At 32.8% G+C, this 23,618-nt stretch overlaps 2 protein-coding genes across 2 annotated transcripts in view; one reads left to right on the top strand and one right to left on the bottom strand.

Annotated features, from left to right (window-relative positions):
* The window catches only part of LOC131164450 (dynamin-related protein 3A), a 51,461-nt gene extending 48,293 nt beyond the window's left edge, over positions 1-3,168 (top strand). The window contains exon 20 of the mRNA XM_058121638.1: positions 2,198-3,168. Within this exon, the coding sequence (XP_057977621.1) occupies positions 2,198-2,476 (279 nt within the window). The 3' untranslated portion in view covers positions 2,477-3,168. The remainder of the gene's footprint in view (positions 1-2,197) is intronic.
* A 12,479-nt stretch (positions 3,169-15,647) lies between these two features.
* Positions 15,648-21,615, bottom strand: LOC131163391 (uncharacterized). Its single transcript, XM_058119986.1, has 3 exons — positions 21,611-21,615; positions 20,596-20,924; positions 15,648-16,489 (listed from the first exon to the last, which is right to left on the bottom strand). The coding sequence occupies exons 1-3, from the start codon at positions 21,613-21,615 to the stop codon at positions 16,407-16,409; spliced, it is 417 nt and encodes a 138-aa protein (XP_057975969.1). The 3' UTR covers positions 15,648-16,406.
* Between the last annotated feature and the right edge of the window lie 2,003 nt (positions 21,616-23,618).

The following is a 23,618-nucleotide window of genomic DNA, read 5'->3' as shown; positions in this document are numbered from 1 at the left end:
TGCCCCTCCCTTATCTTGTCTTCTACCAACGCTATCCCTAGTTTATTGCAAATAAGTTGTTTCCTTAATTTATCGTTTAATTTTATGGCACTCATCCACCTTAATGTTTGGATTTCAACAACTTGTACTTTTTGGACATGTTTCGTAGTTGTCCAACATTCTAATCCATAGAACATGATTGGTCTTATGGCTGTCTTATAGAACATGCTTTTTAATTTTATGGGTATTCTATGATCACAGTGCATGCCTGAAGAAGTCCATTTTAGGCAAAATGCTTTATCTTTGTCTATTACATCCTCTTCAATTTCTCCTTCCACTTACATAATAGATTTAAGGTATATAAATCTACTAGTGCTATTAATTTCGTGATTATTAAGTTTAATCTTACCTCCAATATTTCTCCTTACATTACTGAAATTGCATTTCACATATTTATTCTTATTTCTACTTATCTTAAAACCTGTAGACTCTGAAGTTGTTTTTCATAGTTGTAACTTGGATTTTACTCCACTCCTACTTCCATTAATCAAGACAATATCATCTACAAATGACATGCACCAAGGGATCTCATTTTGGATATTTCTGGTGAGTTCATCAATTACTTGAGTAAAAAGATAACGGTTCAAAGTAGAACCTTGATGTACACTTAGGTAGTGTTTGGGAGCATGAATTTTGGATTTTGAATTTGGATTTAGGTTGATTTGGACAAATTTCAATACAGTTTATATTATATCTTATCCAAACCCAATACAACTCCAAAACCAAGGTTTCTCCAAACATAAGGTTATTGTGATTGGAAATTCTCTAGACTACCCATTTATAATCCTAATGCTAGTCGTTATTGTATCATTACATATCCTTAATAACCTCAGTATATTTACCACATACTCTCTTCTTTTCTAAAATCAAACAATTAACTTCCCGAGGTACTCTATCATAGGCTTTCTCTGGGTCAATAAAAATCATACGCAAGTCCCTCATCTTTTCCTTAAAATTTTCCATTAATGTTCCTAAAAGATAAATAGCTTATGCTGTCCATCCCCCAGGCATAAAACCTAATTAATTTTCTAAAACTCTTGTTTTTAATCTTATTACTGGTTCAATTACCCTTTTCTATAGTTTCATCATACGACTCAAGCTTAATTCCGCGATAGTTATTATAATTTTGAATATCGCATTTGTTTTTATAATTTATATTTAGATATTAACATGCTTTTCCTCCATTCCTCCGACATTCTCTGGGTTTTTTTATACCAGTGTTGAATTATACATACATACATGCATACATATATGCCATTTACAGCTATTGCTTTATCCCAAAGGTCATGTGTTTCGCCCCTCTCTGCTGGTGGAAAGATCAGAGTCTGAATAATACAAATTATAAATAAATAGAATAGCCTCTATTAATTTGGTGGTGGGACTAACCAGTTTGTCATGTATGAAAGTGATAATGAGCTAGTGAGCCAAGGCTTCTTATATGTACGAACATTCAGAGTCCCACAGACAAGGGGATCTCCGCTGTTGAATTGGAAGCTTGATAATGGAGTTTGGATCTCAATTCGGTAGGATGCAATCAAAGCAGTCCAACAACGTTTTCAATATTGACCAAAGTTTTGAAAAACAAAAGGCAGTCTTAACTTTTATTATTTTGATCTGCTTTCATTTATGACCATGGGATCTAATTCTGAACATGATCCAAATCCCATTTTGTGGACCTATGCAGACCCTATGAATATTTGCTCATCTAAAAGGGGGTTGGCATGCTTGCTCATAACAGCCAGTCACACAGCTGGCTTAAAATATCCATGTCACTTTTTTCACCCCATCTAGAAGATGTATGACTTGCATGATTGTCCTGTGCGTCATTGATTTGGCCTTGGGATCTTTGTGCATATTTTTTTTTTGCCCGTGCGCGCATATGTAAGCTGTAGGTTGCTTTTTTCTTTTTTCATTATAAGGAATATACAAGATGCATTATTCATGTGCAAATTTTATTGGGCTTTGTGTATATTTATTTTCACATCGGTAACACTCGTATGCTTGAGGCTATGAGACTTCTTTTGTTACTAAGCATATATGCCCCAAACTGCTTTATTTCTGTCCCAAGTTTCCTTTTGCAGCCTCCATATTGCAACCTTAAACTGTTGACAGACTGTTTTCTTATGATATTTTTCTGAATTTTGTTATGTTCTTGTAGACATTGAATGAATTGCCACTGGAAGCTGAAACAGTTGAGAAAGGTTACAGTTTAGGTACTGATCCAACAGGGCTTCCGAAAATCCACGGGTTACCAACATCATCTTTATACAATACAAGCAGTGGTTCAAGTGATTCCTACACAGCATCCCCTAAGAATTTAAGGTCCCGAAAGAGCTCGCACTCAGGTGAGCTACAGAGTCCTTTATATGCTAATGCAGCTTCTAATGGAAATGGACGCAATTCCATGCCAACTCTTTATCCTTCGGTTGATTTGTGAAGCGTCTCAAATAGCACGAGTCCAAGCATTTTTCTCCTTAATATGAGGAGCTCTCATTATGCTCTTTTTATCACTCTCTATCCATCTAAATTCATCTGGATCTGCTTTACAGAGCTTCTGGATGGGAGGTAGTATTCCCCTCGACAATCACGTTTGAGTTAGAAAATGGGTATTGTTTTGTCGCCGTATATTTGCTTTTGTTCCTCCACCTATACAATAGGTTATAATTGCATTGTTTCATGATGCTCCGAGAAGGAACAACACGAGCATTTTCCCTTTAATGGAAGCACCAATTAGTTTTATGTATATTTTATTTTGATTAGTTCTCTTTGAGAGTATTTTTTGGAGGATTCTTCTGGTAATAAGCTAGTTGGCTGGCACTGGTATAAAGACATCACCATCATTGTTATCCTCGTTGACATCAGTTGATGACAAGTAACCAGCACCCCACATTTTTTGGTTGGATGATGAGTTAAAACAATTCGTATATACTGGTTTCAATTGAATGCCGAAGCTTAAATTATTTGGTTAAATATCCAGTTTTTCTTAGTTGTTTTAAAGACTGAAGTGTAACCTTTTTTCTAAATAAGTTGGCATATGTCAGTGTATATAGTATGGGCTTTTAAGGAGTTGGCTTTGTAATTGAAACCGATACGATTGTTGTTTATTGCATCTTTGGGACTTCAATTCTTTAATTTCTTCAGTTTGAGCCCTTGGAAGTGATATTTTTTTTTTTGTGCTTCTTGTTTTTGAGTGCATTATGTTGGACCAAAATATAGCAGGGCTGAAGAAATTCTAGTTGGATTTGGGAGTCGAGGAAACATTTACAATTCATTTGGTTTGCAAAATAACTATTTCTTTAAGGTGGAATATAGTGACAATTTTGGGGATGCAGGTAATAGATATGTTCTGTTTGTTTATTATTTTATTTAATGTATTAAGAAAGGAATAACATTTACATGGTGAAAACTTGAGAATAGTTTTTTCTTGTTATAGTGTATATATATATATATATATATATATATATATATATATATATATAATTAAGCTATTGTAACTAATCTGTTTTAGGAATAGGCATTCGCAAATCATAGGCTTAGGATGCCTTTATTTTGATGGTCAGAGTATGCATGACATTGTCTAGTACAATCATACTATGCATTTGGATTGCTATCCAAATTCAGAAAATTGTAGAGTTGTACATTGAATAAGGCTTGGTAGAACACTTCTTGTTCAAGCTTGTCATTTATGCAAATGAACAAACTTTTATTGAGCCAGGTAGCAAGTTATTCATGGATGGTTTGGTTTTTTGGGACCTTTCATCAAGAAAATGCAAGAGAATTTTAGGGTCTTGTTAGGTATAAGGTGACGGAGACAGACTAACACTGCCTTAAGTTTCTGTGTCGGTAGTTCAATCTTCTTGAACTCTAAACTGTATTTAGTTTGTGGAATTTGGGCTAAAGAGTCGAGTCCAAACAATCTTTATTTCTAGGCTAGATAAGCCCACTGTAGTTTACCAAACGTAATTTGACCTTACTAAGAGCTGGCCTAATTCGAGCATACAAAATGACTTACAACTGAGCCAACCACAAATTAGGTTGTCCCCAACTTTAAGATGGGGATTGTCCCAAATTTATCTTTATTGTTTTCAAAATGCTTCCCACATGGATTCAAGGGATAGCAAGAGAATGGAGAAATATGTAGGCCTGTTTCTAAGAAAAACATTTAGTTGGCTTGCTTAACTATGTCACATTTTAATAAGCAACTACACCTTTGGATTTTCAATGAAATTGAGTGATTTTAGAAAAGTTTGATTTCAATTGATTACTTTTAACTCATTCAAAATTAAAGATACTTTTATTTATCAAAATGTGACATGGTTAGACAATATAATATAATTTTTTTGTATTTCTTCTATTCCTTCTATTTTGTAATGAATATTATTACCTCTACTATTTTGATAATTTAAATTTGCAAACTATTTTGGAAAAAAAAAATGGGGTGTCCATTCAACTTTCGTACTTGCTTTTTATAACAACGAATATTCAGTAAAATCATTCGCAAATTTTTGTCAAAAAGTTTGTAATTTTTTTAGTTTTATAAAAATTTAGCAAACAGGTTAATAGATTTTAGCTTTTAATTTTTAATTTTTATTTTTATAATTTTTTACGTGGTACTAAATGATCTCTAAAATAATGAGATTCCAATCTCAATAAAATAATATCACAACACGAAACAAAAATTGTCTAAAACGGTAGGCCACAATCTCACAAGAGTAATTCAAAATTCACCTTCACATTGTTCAAGGGGCAAAAGAAATTGCTGTTATAGCTGTGAGACTCTTCCTCAGTCCTTGAGGTTGAAGAGATACCCACAGACGAGGATTTTTCAAAACAGAAAAGGCTGAATGTCACGACCACATGACATAATGGGTTTATGTCGCAAGACCAAGGTGGATGAAGTGAGCGAGCTTGGCCTACTACTTCATCCGGCTTCATTTTGTCACGTGAATTCGTGATGATCATGGATACAAGCAATAGCATTATTAATTCAATAATCATAAGCTAAAAAAGGATGAAATAAAACACAACTAAGGGGAAAAAGTAAAAGATTTTTTTGAAAAAAAATAAAAAATTATAATTAAGGAGCCATCTCATGTCTGCTAAAATTATCAAAATAAATATCGTAAATAAAATAAAAAATTAGAAACATACATCAAAAACAAGTTTAGTATAACATTTAGTAAATATTTTCAAAACTAAAATAAAACATATCTTCTTTTTTGTGTTTTAAATCAAATGATAACAAAAAATATAATTAAAATAATGAAAATTCAAATGAACGCTGATTAGGAAATAAATAATAGAAAGTGATTATAGCTACTTTTACTTAATTATTTTTCTAAAACTCACTCTTTAGTTATCTAAGAACATGCCCATTTTATATGCCAGTTGAAAATTCTTAAAATATATTTCTAGTGATTTTTATTATTTTTCAAAATTTGATAATTTTTATGTATATTTTTATCTTAATTACATTTTAAATTCACGTGGTCTTTTTCTTTTGACTTTAAAAAAAAAAAAAAAAAAAACACTCTAGATACTATAGTATTATAGATATTCACTTTCCACATTGTTCTATTCTAAGCAAATCAAGTGTAATTAAAAAGTGCATTTGATTTGCAAACGTTGAGAGGAGAGAGAAAATAATAAGAGAGAATAGGAATTAATTTCTTACCTATATAATCAGAGAAGAAAATTTAATCATTTTATCATTACCATTGTAAGAATACAGATAGCACAATTTGAGTATATAAAATAAAAAATTCTACATTAAGAAAGATACAAACTTTGTAAATTAATATAGTTGCAAGATATCAATTAAATGTAGAACAAACTTACGTGCACATTAAACTCAGGATTGTTATATTTCATCAACCATACTTTTAGAAATAATCAGCCGTATAACAACAACAATAACAAACCAAGCTTTAAAGTCATACTAGGTGGGGTCAATTATATGAATCATTTTCCGCTAATTTATGCAATTAGGAACAATTTTTTTTTTCAATAAATTTAGGAATGTTAAATCCTTATTCATTATCTCATTTCAAGTTATTTTAGGTCTACCCCTCTCTCTTCTACTGCCCCTTACAAATAACTAATTCACTATTTCTCATTAGTGCACTATGTGACTTAAGTTGCGAGTGTCCAAACAATTTAAGTCATCCCTCTCTTATTTTATCTTTTCGAGGAACTACGCATAACTTGCAAAGAATATATTCATTTTTTAATTTATTTTTTAATATTATACCACTCATCCATTTAAGCATTCTTATTTCGAGAACTTTAACTTTTTGGATATGCTGTTTCTTTGTTGCCCAACATTATGATCTATATATAACAGCTAATCTTACAGCCATCCTGTGAAACTTTTTCTTTAATTTTAAGGATATTCTACGATTACAAAGTACACTTAAAACACTTCTTCATTTTATTGAATCTACTTTAACTCAATGCATTACATCTTCTTCGATTTCTCCTTTAACTTGCATAATAGATCGAAGGTATCAAAATCTATTATTGCTATTGATTTTTTCATCATCAAGTTTAACTTTATTTCCAATACTCCTCCTACTCTTACTAAAATTACATTACATATATTCTATCTTATTTTTATTTATCCTAAAGCCTCTAGATTTTAAAGTTTCTCTCTATGATTCTAACTTCTACTCCACCCCTAGTTTCATAAATCAAAACAATATCATCTGCAAACAACATATACCATGGAATCTCATTTTAAATCATCTTAGTTAGTTCATTAATTACTAAAAAACAAAAAGATAAGGGTTCAATGCAGATCCTTGATATACACCTATTGTAACGCCTTGAATTTAGAACCATTTTTTTTTCTTTACACTATTAATCTGATAAAACTTTGTCACTATAATATATAGTCAAATTCAACTCGGACCCATAGGTATTGGAGATTTACCTGTTTATATATATATATCGCCTAAGCAGCAGAACCAAAATACACTTTACATATATACAATAACCAGAATTTCACTATTTCTACATATAAACATATAAACCCCACAAATCCATCATGTCCCCGACTCATTTACTTACCTTGCTACTGGGTAAAAGCAACGAACTCCTCAGTCACGGAGCTTGCTCCACATGTCTGTTGGGATTTTCTGAAATATTTGTAGTGTTAGGGTGAGACACCTCTTAGTAAGGGAAATATACTAATATCAGTGTGTGGCAACGTGAGTTTGATATATTATAAACATATACTGCAAATAATTTAATTGTAGTATAACTTAAATTGTAGCTGTTTATACATGGAAATCTGTACTTATAAACATAATCATAATGAATTTACATAACATTTAAATCATATGCTAAATCTGTATAATACGAAAATTATACCATGGATGTCTATGTATCATGACTCCACCACTTATGATCTTGGTTGTGCGGTCCGAAGGTTGGACCTAACGTTGGATGGCCTACCAGGTTAAGTCAAACATAACATACTATGCATGATTTCCCACCCAACCTGGCCTGCCCAGCCTACTACACCGACAACCTCTAAGGGTCAATAACACAGTGGGTATCCTACTACACCGCCTACACTTCCGGGCTAATCGGCCACCGACCCACACTTTCTAAATAGTGTGGTTGCACTGTCGGCTATACTCAATCTGATCCACCCAACCTACTCACCGTCAAAACCACTGGGGTCGGCACTCAGCGGGTATACCTACTACATCGATTTGACTAGTTAGCTACGGTACCGTGCTCTTAACAAAAGTAACCATTCAGGTTCTGATATTGTATAATACATTTCACATAATACATATTTCTGTTTATAAATAACATTTTCATATTCCTGCAATAGAACCTGACTTTTACATATTTCTGAATAAAAGCTGTCATTTCATAACTTCTGAATCATATCATCATAATAATACTGATCACGACATCTGCACCGCTATCATATCTTGGCATCTGCACCGACTATCATATCATAATGTACTGAAAAGTATCTAAATTTCTATACTGATTATCATTTTTCTAAAATCACTGTAAGATCATGTTTGTTCCATGAAATATAAACATATTCTGATATACTGTTAATACATTCAATTCATACTCATGCCACACGAGTGAGTAATTCTATATAATATTATCTGGCTTGGAAAATATACTTATTGACAAAATATTATTAAATATAAAATCATGCTTTACTCAAGTCAACATCAGTATTTCCCAAAACCAATTATATCACATATCATTTTTGAAATATATATTGAATTATAATAAATGTTAAATTTTCTGAAAAACATGACTTAATCTATTCCCTTACCTGGTTTCTTGAACTACGCCTCCAGGGATCTCAAAATCATACCCGCGACGCTCACTCGAACCCTGAATTCAATAACCCTAGTTCAATCCCAAAATGCCCAATATTTTAACATTTCCAAATCTACAATAATTAAATAAAAATTAATCTCTAAATAACCCATTATCTTAATTTTGGGGCTATACTTATGACGACCTCATGAGAAATCCGCTCCTCTAGACTTGTAGAGAATCATCCCTAGATTCTCGTGGTGATGTCCGATTGTCAATTCAACTTAAGATTTAAGAAAAATTGAGGTAAGAGTGAAAATTTACCTTACCTCAGGAGATATGCTTATGTCGTTCCTATGACAAATCCGCTGCGGTAGAAATGTCGGTGACGGAGAATGGAGCCAAGAGGTATTTTTTGATTTTTGATCGGCAGCTCGTTAGGCCTGAAAAATTGAAGAGAGAGAGAGAGAGAGAGAGAGAGAGAGAGAGAGAGAGAGAGAGAGAGGTGGAGACTAGAGCGCAGAGAAAGAGATGAAATGCCACTGGGGGGGGGGGGGGTGAGAGTTAGAAGCAGAAAGATTTCAATTGAAATCTTCACTCATTACATATAATAACTTTAAACATATATAATAATAATAATTTATTATATTATATTAATATATTAATATATCATATTATATAATTTGATTAATAATTACTATTATTTAATTTATTTAATTAACTAATTAAATTTTTTTTTTTACATTCCCAAACATATCATTTTTTGGGGCGTTACATTCTCCTTTTCTTATAAAAATTTTGTCCTCGAAATTTGTTGAATACAACCCTTGTAAAATCCATCGTTAACCTAACAAGTTTTGAGTTAATCTTATAAACCACCCTATTAGAACTGATAACTAACATAAGTCGATGGATTATACATCTTGTCCTAATACACCTTACTTCAGCACCAACACTCAACAACTTCAATTCCTATCTCCACTCTTCCAAAGATCTGACACAAACATTTCCTGTTTAGCATATAACTGATACTCTCGTAATGTTTGTAAAATTAATCACAAATGTTGTTCACTCTTCTTAAGTCTTTGAATACCCCAAAAATCATCCATAAAAATTATATCAAGTTAATCCAAGTATGGTTGAATAACTTGATTCATCTTATCCATGAAAATGTAAGGTGCATTGGTAGCCCTAATTGGTAGCACCAGAAACTTATAGTGATCTTACTATGTACTCAATTCTATCTTGGGATGTGTAATTCCCAAATCTTAATTAGTGATAATTTAATTGCAAATCAATCTTAAAAATTTTTCGAGTTTTACCATTTAATCAAATAATCCACCAATCCTTGGAAGTCGATACCAATTCTTAATGTAAGGTGATTCAACTTCCAATGATTAATGCATAACCTCAAGGTCTCATTATGTTGCTTAGTGAATAACACAGGTGCAACCTATAATTATATACTAGGTTGAACAAATTCCTTGTTGAGGAAATCTTCTGGTTGCACCTTAGGTTGCCTTTGTTCAGTTAGCGTCATTCTATATGAAGCAGTTGACATGAGCTCTGTTCCTAGTACCAAATTAATATTAAATTCAACCTCCTCTTGGAGATAGTCTCGATAAATCATCTGGAAAGAATATCTAAAAATTCATCACCTATGGGTAAAGAAGTAGGGATTCATTAACTCGTCTATTTCTTTCGTTGCTACTACAATCCCCAGACATGCGGCCAAATATCATCCTTTCACAAGCACTCAAGATGTCAAATATGAGAGCTTGTTAGTTGGAAGGAAACCATCACTCCATTTGGATCTCTGAGTACTACTTTCTTTTGGGAAACAATGAACTAGGTGTATGATAAATAAATAACTACCAATGGTTAGTCTCATCTTTAAACAGAAAACTTGCAATGTTAACTCATACTCATCAAGGACCATACCTGCTGGGACATCTCAGATCAGGATGCGTAATCATTTGCCTATTAGATCGATTGTATAAAAGGCACTTCAAAACTCTCAGTATAACTTTGTAATTCGTTTAAGTAAAAATTATATAAACTCCCAAACATTCCCTGGAATTCTAATCACCTAATTTCTTTTCAATGCCAAACTAATGCACAAACTTATACTTTTAAATCAAGGTAAGGTATCATAAGTAGAGTAAGTTTTCCCTAAAGCATTAAGGGAGTTTATGATATGAGTAAACCTAGTATACATATTCGTGATGGATTCATCCGGATTCATTCTAAAAGTTTCATATTCACTAGTAAGCATGTCAATTCTATTATTTCTCACATCAACGGTACCTTCATAGGTTACCTCTAACTTGTCCCATATTTCTTTTCCTGTTTTGCATGCCATGACTCTATTGAATTCATTTATGTCAAGTGTACAATATAAAGTATTTATAGTACTTGAGTTAACTCGCAACATCTTATGGTCGTTTTCGGTCATGTCTTTTTCTTCTTTGGGCATTTCTTTTCCATCTACAAGTTTGGTAGGGATAAGATCACCATGTATGACAACTCTCCATGGTTTGAAGGTAGATTTTCATTCTTTGTTTCCAAAAAGTATAGTTAAGTCCACAAAAGATAGGAGGCCTAATTGAGGATTGACCCTCGGCAAAGGGCGTTACGCCTAAGTGTGCCATTTATGTCTTTATATAGCTTCTAATTAAGATTGTCTATAACCCCTCTCTGATACCAATTGAAAACTAAGGTGTAGTCCCAATAAGGGGTTGAATTGGGTTTTTAAAAGTTTCTTTTAAATCTTTTTACTGATTCACAACTTTTTGTAAATTTAGCAAACACGCAAGAATAATTTTTTAATGCTTAATTATACCAACTACAATCCACACTCAATATTAACACAAGCCAATGATTCTTAATGAGATGTTGTCCACAATGTTTATCAATCAACCAATCAACCACAAGATACTTAACCAATTATATGAGCTGCAACACTTCCTTGATTCAGCATTTGAAAAACTCAACTTAGAGTTTAAATAAAGCCATGTATATATGAATATTGATGCACTTCCTTTTAACCAAGATTTCCACAAATGATTAATCAACGTACTCCCTTTAAGGTTTCCGCAAAAGACTAATCAATGTACTCTCTTAAATTAAAAGTTTTCTCAATCCCGAACTTTCAGCTTCCTGCACTTAGATATACAACCACACAATTTATATATGCAGAAAAATTAAAGAGTAAGGGTAGAGAGTGAGACCGAGTTTTTACAAGGTTCGGCTTATACCCAGCCTATATCCTTACCTTAGGCAAGACCACCTAAGGATTCCAATATAGCGTTCCTTTACAGGTGAAACAAACCATTACAATTCCTCTTTCAATTAGGGTGGAGTCTCCTCTCCAAGCCATACCCCACGCTCAGTACAATGATCCAATAACCATGAACCGTCAAAGAAAACAAGGAAATAAGAAAAAATTCTTGTGCACAAGAGATGCACTCAGATAGAGCTGGTTAGTACAAATATAGCACAACTAATACTTTAAAGTAAATATCAAAGAGAATTGAATTGAAGCTCAAAGAAGTATGTCACTGGGATTCTTCTTTTGATTTGTATCAAACCTCAGAAGATTTGCTTTCAGATCAGTGATCAAAGACTCAGTTTATCTCAAAAAATTCTTAGCAAGAGTATGTGTGCAAGAGGACTTTGAGAGAGAGTGAGCAATATAGCTTGAAAACTTATTTTCAATTCTTGGTATAGGTTTGATTTGAGAAACCATGTATTTATAGGCTCAAAAAGCATTAAATTCATGTTACCTAAGTTACTTGGTGTGTTTCCTAAGTTTATACAAAATTTAGGGCATAAGCAACTTCGAATTTGAATTTAAAAAGTTGTTTTAAAAACTAGTCATTCGAGGGTTAGTCGCTAGATCTTTTTGAACACTGCAAAATTTCAGTTTAAAACAAGGTCAGACGCCTAAAAATTTAGGGGTCAGTTGCTTGAACCTTCACTGCCTGTTCAAAATCAATTCAGGAAAATCTTCAGTTGCCTGAGGTCTAAAGCTTAGTCGCCTGAACAATTATAAAAACTATTTTTGAGGTTTGTTTCCAAAATCCTTAGCCATCTTGCTTTGATACATTTAAAAAGCATTTTTCGAGGTTTTCAAAGTAAGGTCTCTAAGTCCATATCAACCCCTAATGAGCTTCAAAGCATTCAAAATGATATTTATAATGAGGTACTTACATAAGACTTCCTAAAGACTTAAAAACTCTCTAAGTTTGAAGTCTTCATGTATTTCTTTGTTTTGAGTTATCTTTGCCTTGAGCTTGAGTATTCTTTAAGCTTCCACATGTTTTAAACATCTTGGTCCTCTTGAGCTTTTCTTTTGATCACCTTGTTGATGAAGTATAGCTTTATGGTACTTGTGATCTTGGACTTTCATTTCTTTGAACCTTTTGAACTTTGTTATACTAGGTTTCCTGAAATATCATCACTTAAACAATAGCTTGTTAAATTAAATTAATCTTTATTTTTTATCATCAAAACAGGATTCGAAAGCCATGTTAGGCCAACAATTCTGATAGTTTATGTTGATAATATAATCCTAACAAGAGATGATGCAGTGGAGATGGAAAGATTAAAGAAAGTCCTAGCTGCTGAGTTTGAAGTTAAAGACCTGGGACAAATGCGGTACTTCTTGGGAATGGAAGTTGTTAGATCAAAAAAGGGTATCAATGTCTCTTAACGAAAGTATATCCATGATCTCCTAACCGAAAATGGCATGCTTGGAAGCAAACCTAGTGAAACCTCGATTGAAACAGTAAAGAGGGTCGAAGATTACGGAATACTAGTTGAAAACGAGAGGTATCAAAGATTGATTGGTAAACTAATCTACCTATCACATACTAGACCCAACATTGCATTTGTGGTAAGTGTGGTAAGTCAACACATGCATTCACCGAAAAAGACTCACCTAGATGCTATGTACAAGATCCTCAGGTACCTCAAGGGCTCTTTGGGCAAATGACTCTTCTTCAAGATATGTGAAAGTAAGGAAGTACAAATTTTCACAAATGCAGATTGGACAGGATTAGTGGAAGATAGAAGGTCTACCACTAGATATTGCACCTTTGTATGAGGAAATTTGGTAACTTGGAGGAGCAAAAAACAGAATGTAGTGGCTTGAAGTAGTGTTGAAGCTGAATTCAAGGCAGTTGCAGAAGGGATATGTGAATGACTGTGGTTACGAAAACTCTTAGAAGAATTACAAATCCTGGTGAAATTCCCTATCAAACTCTATTGTGACAAAAAACAGTCATCAATATCTCTCTCAATCCAGTTCAACATGACAAGACTAAGCATGTAGAAGTGGACCGACATTTTATCAAAGAGAAGGTTAAAGAAGGAACCATCTGTATAACTTATGTACCTACCAAGGAACAAACTGCAGACATCTTTACTAAAAGGTTAGCTCGACAGAGCTTTGGTGATTTCATTTGCAAGTTGGATATGATCAATATCTATGATCCAAATTGAAGGGGAGTGTAGAAATCCCGAATATCTTAGAGTATCTTGGAGTAATTTGGGGAAGTATATATGTAGAGGATTGTATATTATTGAGAGAAATTCTATTAAGAGTTTGTTTCCATATTTAGATCTTCCGATTGTATTATAAATATTGTAAATTAGTCTGTACAAAATTCATTCAAGAAATATAGAAATTCCATTCTATTTTCAAATCCAAGTTAATTGATTCAAGAAAAGATCTAATATTGGTCGTGAGTTATTTAATGCAACATATATTTTTTTAAATTAACTTTGCATGGGTTGTGTGTAGAAAAGATTAGAACATAAACGCTAGATCTTCTTTGTGAAATTCAAAATAGAATAAAACTAAAAGAAGAATGGTGACAAGATATATGTTCTTTTGAAAATGTACCTTAAAAACTAAATCAACAATATAGTGTTTAAGTCCTTATGTAGTAAGAGTGCTACATTATGTTAGGCAATTCAAATTACTCTTAGAATCTAAAATAGGGATACACAACAACAATAAATGAAAAAAGAAACAATAAAAGGAGAAGACAAAACTCTTTAGGCATGCTGCCTATGTAGAGTCTTTTCAGTTAATCACTGGCAGTAGAGATTGATTACACCATCTGCAACTACTTATTTTTACACATGGTCACCCCACCTCTCTCATACTTAGTATAAAAATTAATTAGTAGTTTTATCTAAAACAAAATTTGTAGTGTTTAATCTGTTGATTGATTTTGTAATCACTTCCATTTCATTATGGTCAATTAATTACTACTTAATTATTTCACTCACTTTCTATTTTACTTATATTTGATACTTGTCACAATCTATTTATAAGTATAATATTTCAGTCTATAATTTTTCAAAGTACTTTTCTTATTGCTTTGGTTCACTCTCTCAAATGGATCCTCCCATTTGGAAATGCAAGAAAGAATTTCACTATACTAACAATGTTTGCCCGAAACCTAATACTTTTACTTCAATAATAACCTAGATGGTATTTGATAATTGGAAATTAACTCTAAAAATTGGAATGAGAATGGTTGTTTCCCATTCCTAATGTTTGTTTTACGGTAATCTTAGTAAGATTTCTATTCTATATAGGAATGAGATTCTTCCTTTACTTACATTTTGATTCATGACTTTTACTTTGAAATTAAATCCTGATTCCTATAAATATAGTATTTATTATAGTATGATAGTTCATATGATATAGTATGATATTATATATATTACATAAATTTAAAATATAATATTAATATTATGACATCATTATTAATATTTAAAATAGTACTATATATTTTAATATAAATATTAAAACATCATTATTAATATTTGTATAATATATAATAATTACATTATAACATATACAAAGTAATAGAATAATATTAGATGTTAAAATATTATGATGTAGTTATGGTATGATAATTAATTTATTATACTATTATTTATAATCTTAAAGAAAATAACAGAAATAAAATATTTATTATTATCATCAATTATAAATATATAATAAAATTTAATAATGACATAATTTAAAAAATATAATACTACTATATATTAAATATACGCAGGAACATATATATATATATATATATATAAATCTAAAATAATATAATTGTTGTGTGTAATTCAGCTAATTGCTAATTCTAAATTTCATATTTTAATTAATTATAAACAATCCACAATCTGACTTTACCTAAACATCAACCACAATCACACCTAAACGAAAACCTGTTTATGTTAACGTGTGCGTGTGTGCTAAACTTGAACAAGAAAAATATATGTTCACCAATCCAATATTCAGCAAAACATAAACATGTCAATCACACAATCACAAGAACAAATTTACATGGTTCGACTTAAAAATTGGCCTACATCCACGGCAGAAACTCACCTCCAAAGACACTATATTAAATCGGCGAAAATAAATACAAGTACACACAGATTTACCCTTTCTTGTCTTTCCGATCTCCTTTGGAAATCAACCCAAGAATAATCTAAGAAACCCCCTCTTCGCACCTGCTAAGAACCCTAGATTTCTCCCTATATTCCTATATGATTTTCCTACAAGAAATCCTCCGCAAGAAACCAAATCTGAGCTTACCATCCTCACCTTGTGCGTGCCTCCGCTGGAGGTTGGAGATCCCCCCAATGCCGAACCTCCGCTGTCGTCTCCTTCTCTCGTGCGGCTTCACTCTCCCGTGTGGCTAAAGAACCCACGGCTGCAGGCGCCCTCGCAGTTGGTGAAGACGCGCAGTTGTAGAACGGAAACCCTCCTGCGCTTGGGTGAAGAAGACTCTCGCTGTGGCTCTGCAAGAGGCTTCCTGCAGGCGTCTCTCATGTTGGTGAAGACTCGCGGCTGGAAAAGGAAGATCTCCTACGCTGCCCTTTTTTTCTTTAAAGCTGCCAAGACCCGAAGATGAAGAACCCCCACCCCCTGCTGTGTTTTCTTTTATTATTTACAATTCATTTCATGTAAATTACATCACTGCCCTTTATAACAAAAGAAATAACACCAGCCATTGGATCCGAGAAAAGAAATGGACGGCCTGGATTCTTCAACAGGCTTGACACTCCAACAATTCTCCACCTTGGCAAGCTTGTGATCCTTGCACCTCCTTAGCATCTCCTATGGCAGTTCCTGCAAAAAAAATACTAACAGCTTCCAAGGTTAACCAAGTTCGAACAATGTTCAAACTTGGATTTAGGTACTACTTTAGTCATCAAATCCGAAGTCCAACTAATAGCACTACCTAAAAAAGAAAAGACCATACCAGACAAAGACTTCCTGGTATCTAGATTTCCAGCATAGTCAGACTCTACATATCTTTTTAACCCTATTTCACAATGCATATCCTTTTTGCCAAACATTAATCCTTACTGTTTTGTTCCAGACAAGTATTGAAAAATTTGTTTCAAAGCATGCCAATGTGGTTTTCCAGGTTTGCTCATAAATCTGCTCACTTGACTTACAGCATAAGATAGATCAGGCCTAGAACATACCATAGCACACATTACACTACCAACCATACTAGCATAAGGTATTCTATTCATAAACAGTGACTCATTTTCAGTTTCAAGACACTGTTTGCTAGACAACTTAACATGCTATGCAACAGAAATAGAAGTAGATTTAACATGACTCATTCCAAATATTTTTAATACCTTTGAAATATAAGACTTTTGAGACAAGTAGAGAAACTTTTTATTCCTTTCTTTAGTTATTTCCATACCAAGTATCCTTTTAACAGGTCCAAGTCTTTCATTTCAAATTCAGATTTAAGCATGTACTTAACTTAATTTAACATATCCATGTCTCCACAAGCCACCAACATGTCATGAACATATAATAGCAAATGTATATGACATTTATCACATGATTTAAAATAAACAAAACCATCATAATTGCTTCTATAGAAATCATTTTGAATCATGTAAGAATCAAATCGTTTATACCATTGTCTAGGTGATTGTTTCAACCCATATAAAGATTTCTTTAATAAACATACATGATTTTTTATTCATTTCCGTATCAAAGCCCTCAGGAGGTTGCATATAAATTGTTTCTTCTAAAGTACCATGCAAGAAAGCAGTTCTAACATCAAGTTGTTCCAAATGCAAGTCATGTACAGCAAAAAAGGATAATAGAATTCTAATTGAAATATGCCTCACAACAGGGGAAAATATTTCATTATAGTTTACCCCTTCCCTTTGTGTAAATCCCTTAGCCACTAACCTAACTTTATACCTAGGTGGTTCAACTCTAAGGATTCCCTCTTTCCTATTAAAGATCCATTTGGATCCTATGAGTTTTTGTTTTTCCGGTCTAGGTACCATCAACCATGTCTCATTCTTGTTTAGAGACTTTATTTCTTCTTACATTGCAAAAATCCATTTTTCAGCCTCTTTACTATCCATGGCCTCTCTAAAAGCCCTAAACTCCACCTCAATTTCTATTTCAAGAACAGAAAGAGCAAAAGTTGTCATATCAGCTTTCCCATACCTTTGAGGAGGTCTTATGACTCTCCTCTTCCTATCACGTGCTAGAAGGTAAGTTTTACTTAATTCAGAGGTTTCCATTTCTAAATTTTGCTCCTCAAAAACTGCAGCATCTGTTTCTAAATGGTTATGAGAAGTGGAGGGTTGCTCCACCTCAAGCTGCAGGTCACTAGTGTTAGAGTGCCTAACACTTTCATCTGAATTTTCTAGTTTGCCCCCCATTATAGTTTCATTAAAAACTACATCCCTGCTAATAATACATTTTTGTTTTCCAAGTTTTATAATCTAGAGCTTATAGCCTTTAACCCCCTCTGGGTTTCCCAAAAAAATGCATTTAATAACCCTAGGCTCTAATTTATCAGTTCTAATGTGGGCATAGGCTACGCACCCAAAAACTTTTAAACCCTGATAATCAATAGGCTTACCCATCCAAATTTCTTGAGGGGTTTTATAATTTAAAACTATGGAAGGACACCTATTAATAAGGTATACAACAGTGGTCACTGCCTCTGCCCAAAAGTTCTTGGGCAGACGTGAAGTGGCTAACATGCATCTTACCCTTTCCAAAATGGTCCTATTCATCCTTTCAGCTAATCATTATGTTGGGGAGTATCCCTAATAGTCCTATGTCTAGCTATGCCCTTAGCTTTACAAAATTCAAAATTCAGAAAATTCATTTGACAAGTATTCTAATTCATTGTTTGTTCTCAGTGTTTTAACTTTTCTGCCAACTTGATTTTCAACTAAGGTTTTCCATTCTTTAAACTTTTCAAAAGTATCACTTTTATGTTTTAGAATATAAACCCATACTTTCCTAGAAAAGTCATCTATAATTGACAGAAAATACCTAGAACCACCATGAGAACTAACCGTAGCAGGCCCTCACAAATTTGAATGTATGTAATCAAGAGTCTGTTTTGTGGTGTGAGTGGACTTCTTAAAACTAACCCTAGTAGACTTACCCAAGACACACTCCTCATAGAATGACAATTCCTCAAGTTTCCTATCTCCAAGGAGCCCCTGTTTCTCCAGCTCCTTTAGGCTCTGTTGGCTAACATGTCATAACCTCCTATGCCACAAGGAAACCTGATTGTCTACCCTGTGATTGATAGGTGAAGCCTCACCAATCACTGTCTTTCCTACCAAGGTGTACAACCCATTCTTTAGCACCCCTTTCATCACTACCAGTGAACCTCTACAAACTCTTAGGCTACCTCCTTCAGATTTAAACGTGTACCCTGTCTTATCTAAGCTACCCAGAGAAATCTAGTTTCTCTTCAGCTCAGGTATGTACCTCACATCTCTTAGCACTCTTTCCATCCCATCATGCATTAGAAGTCTCAAAGTCCTAATACCCTGTATTTTACATGATTTATTGTTTCCTAGGATAACATGACCTCTTTCTAAGCATGTAAAGGACTCAAACCAATTTTTCAATGGACACATATGGAAGGAACATCCCGAATCTAATATCCATTCTTTTCCTGAATCTTTATCAGAGACATTCAACACTTTCGCACTATCATACCCATCTAAAACTACAGCTGCCTTACCCTTTGATTCAGAGGTGGTGGCATTTGTACCATTTTTCGTCTCAGGGCAGTCCTTCCTAAAATGTCCTTCCTTGTGACATGCAAAACATTTTAGTGCCTTACTCTTAGACTTTGATTTAGACCTCTTGTCTTTTCCTTTCTTGTTCCTCTTTTCAAACCTACCTCTCACATTTAACCCTTCCCCTGACCCTGATTTAGACTCAAACTTAGTGTGCAAATTCCTAGAGTGCAAAACAGCTTGCACATCTTCTAAAGTCAACCTCTCTCTCCCATACATCATAGTTTCTTTAATATGGTCATATGTGGAATCAAGAGAACTCAATAAAAGAATTATTTGGTCTTCTTCATCTATACTAATATCAATATTAACAAGATCCAAAAGAATTTTATTAAATTCATCTAAATGTTCATCAATCGATGTTCCAGGGGTCATTCTAAAGGTGTAGAGTCTAGTCTTCTTATGGAGTCTATTTGTTAGGGATTTTGTCATGTACAAACTTTCTAATTTTGACCAAACTCCAGCTGCCATATCCTCATTGGCAACTTCCCTAAGCACTTTATCTCCTAGGGACAAGATAATGGCACTATGTGCCTTTTGAAGAATTTCAGGCTTCACTTTGTCGGTGGAGGGAAAATCTAGTTTCCCCTCTTGTGAAGTGGAGACACCTTTCTTTTCTCCACAAACCAAAGTCATTTTTTCCGGTGAATTTTTCTATTTCAAACCTAGCAGTCTCCATCACATAGCCAGACTCTGATACCACTTGTTGTGTGTAATTCAGCTGATTGCTAATTCTAAATTTCAGATTTTAATTAATTATAAACAATCCACAATCTGACTTTACCTAAGCATCAACCACAATCACACCTAACGAAAACATGTTTATGTTAACGTGTGCGTGTATGCTAAGCCTGAACAAGAAAAATATACATTCACCAATCCAATATTTAGCAAAACATAAACATGCCAAATTGGCCTACATCCACGGCAGAAACTCACCTCCAGAGACACTATATTAAATCGGTGGAAATAAATACAAGTACACATAGATTTACCCTTTCTTGTCTTACCGATCTCCTCTGGAAATCAGCTCAAGAATAATTCAAGAAATCCCCTCTTCGCACCTAGATTTCTCCCTATATCCTTCCCTGATTTCCCTACAAGAAATCCTCCCCAAGAAACCAAATATGAGCTTACCTTGTCTTACCCTTGCGCGTACCTCCGCTGGAGGTTGGAGATCCCCCCAATGCCGAACCTCCGCTACCGTCTCCTTCTCTCGTGCGGCTTCACTCTCCCGCGCAGCTGAAGAACCCTCGGCTGCAAGTGCCCTCGCAACTGTGGAACGGAAACCCTCCTGCGCTCGGGTGAAGAAGACTCTCGCTGCGGCTCTGCAAGAGACTTGCTGCAGGTGTCTCTTGCGTTGGTGAAGACTCGCGGCTGGAAAGGGAAGATCTCCTACGCTGCCCTTTTTTTCTTTGAAGCTACCAAGACCCGAAGATGAAAACCCCTGCCCCTTGCTGTGTTTTCTTTTATTATTTACAATTCATTTCATGTAAATTACATCACTGCCCCTTATAGCAAAAGAAATAACACCAGCCATTGGATCTGAGAAAAGAAATGGATGGCCTAGATTCTTCAACAGGCTTGACACTCCAACAATAATGAAATCATTAAATATAAATATATAATAATATAATAGATATATATATAACAATATAATATATATATATATAACAATATAAAAATATTTTTAGCATTTTTATAAATATTTACATTACATATCATAATATTATAATAGAAGAGTATTAAATTATAAAATACTATGATGTAATTGTGGTATGATTATTTATTTATTACATTATTATGTAGAACCTTAGAATAAGATAAAATTAATATTATTAATATCATTAATACAAATATATAATAGTAAATTTTACTAATTATATAATAAGTAAAAAAAAAAAAGAATAAAATACTATTGTGTAATAAAATATAACTAGTAAAACCAATCCAAGCTTTGCGTCGAGTGCATACATATATGCATTGATAATTAGTTTTAACAATAATATCAGAGCTTAACACATTATTTTATATTTTTTGTTCAACTGAATTGCGAAATATTTATAAATAATTTAATATTTATAAAAAGTGCATATAATAAATAAAATTCAAAAATGTTACAAACATATACATATGATATAAATTTATTTACAGCATACCAATCTAAATGTAAAATTAATTGAGAAAAATAAAATACATAGATCATGCTAATATTGAATAAGAATTAAAAATGTAAAATTTGAGTAAAGTTTAAATACTTTATTTTGTAACATATAGGAAGTTGAAAACTTTATGTATTCATATATATAAATATATATTTATCTATAATTGTAATATTATGTTATTGGAAACTTTTGTTGGAAAGTAGGTGAGAAAAATTATATTCTAAAAATAATTCGAATAACTTATTTTTTTTTTTTTTGGATTACGCACAGAATATCCACGTGTCCATTTTACGGTCCACGTGACTAATCCTGCGCCCCTTGAAGTTGACCCCACAACTCCAAAGGGAGGGTAAATTCAGGAATCCAGGGGCGGAAATGAATCCGAGAGAGTTTGAACACCTGACCTCGTGAAAGGCACTCCCGCAGTCCGCACTACCACCTGAACCACACCCTGGGGGTAAAAAAAAGTGGAGACGAAACTTATTCTTATTTTAATGTATGTAATGTATGTAAACAGTAATGTAAGATGATATTTATATTTTCATATTTTTGATTTAAATAAATTAAAATAAATTTTAGAATTTTAGTATTTTAGTGGAGAAAATTTATTGTATTGTATATATTTTATTGAATATTTTAAAAATATTTCTAATCATTTATTCTAATTTTAATGTATAAATTGTATATAAACAAAAATGTAACACGGTATATACATTTTTATATTTTTAAATAATATAAATAAAAAGTAATTTTATGATTTTAGTGGATGTAAATATAAACCAAAGATAAAGAAAGTATGAACCAATAATTTAAATTAGTTTTATAATAAAAATATCCAGAAAGAAAGTGATTGAAAATTGTTGAGTTGAATCCCATTTTAAAAATTATTTTACTAAAATTGATTCATGTTGCATTTTAAAATTTAGTCTCATAAAAGAGAGAAGGGAGTTTAAAAAATAATAAAGCAAATTAATGAAGTTAGAGAGAGAGAGAGAGAGAGAGAGAGAGAGAGAGAGAGAGAGAGAGAATAGTTTAAAAAATAAATTAAAAATAATTATATGTATATATATGCTATGGTGTTTATTTTATAATATTATTATTTTGTATTAAATTAATTGAATAAAATTTTTATACAGATTCCTATCTCTATGTAAACACTACAATATAATTTTGAGTCCGATGTTATGTCGAATCAAATATGAGAGAGGAATCTAACATTTCATTTCCGATTCCAATGAATTTTGATTCTGATTTTAATTCTAACTGTGAACCAAATGTTACCCTAGTCTTTCCTTTACCAAAATGTACATTGAAGTTAATATCCAAACTTGCATCCCCCAACAATATGAATTTTTTTATCTCTTTGTTTTCCTTGCTTCGTCACCACCTTTTACCATTCAGTGTTCATATTATATTTTTGAAAATTTTAATTGTACGATATTTATTTGAACGAATTGTTGTATGAGAGTTTTATGATTATATTAATTTCATTGAAATATGAACACCATCTATTTATTTGAATTACTTTGGCACGGGTAATGTTATATTACTTTAGATGGTGAGAATTTACCTTGTAAGCCAATGAAGACTGTGGATGATGAAAGTTTACTCTGTGAGTCAACAGAAATCATGAATGGTGAGAGTTTTCTGTGAGCCAACGAGAACCATGAATGGTAATGGAGATGTGTCTCGAGAATCGAGTTGGCCGAACATCCAACTGATGCACAGAAATCGTGTCCGCATTTCAGACTTTACCTGATCAACGAGACTTAGGGGGAGGACGCTGATTCGTAAGTTTGGTGCGGCACTAGGGGGTCCAAAGGATTTGTTGATGGCTAGAGTTCCTATGTAATAAAAAAAAAAAATTACTTTTCTAGTTGTAAAGTATACTTTTATTTCTGATTTTGATGAAATTTATATATTGATAAATTGGTCAGAATTTTTTTTAATCAATTTAATATTTTTTTTCATATATATTTTTTAATAAAATTTAGA

Source organism: Malania oleifera, chromosome 9 (assembly GCF_029873635.1).
Source record: "Malania oleifera isolate guangnan ecotype guangnan chromosome 9, ASM2987363v1, whole genome shotgun sequence".
Lineage (NCBI taxonomy): Eukaryota > Viridiplantae > Streptophyta > Magnoliopsida > Santalales > Ximeniaceae > Malania > Malania oleifera.
The sequence above is the reverse complement of the archived record's forward strand: the minus strand, read 5'-3'. Positions and strand labels throughout refer to the sequence as shown.

Excerpts from the sequence above, each read along its gene's own strand:
- LOC131163391 (XM_058119986.1), bottom strand. Across the intron at positions 16,490-20,595 it reads ACGCGCAAGGGTAAGACAAG|GAACTGCCATAGGAGATGCT; the intron begins GTAAGCTCATAT and ends TTTTTTTTGCAG.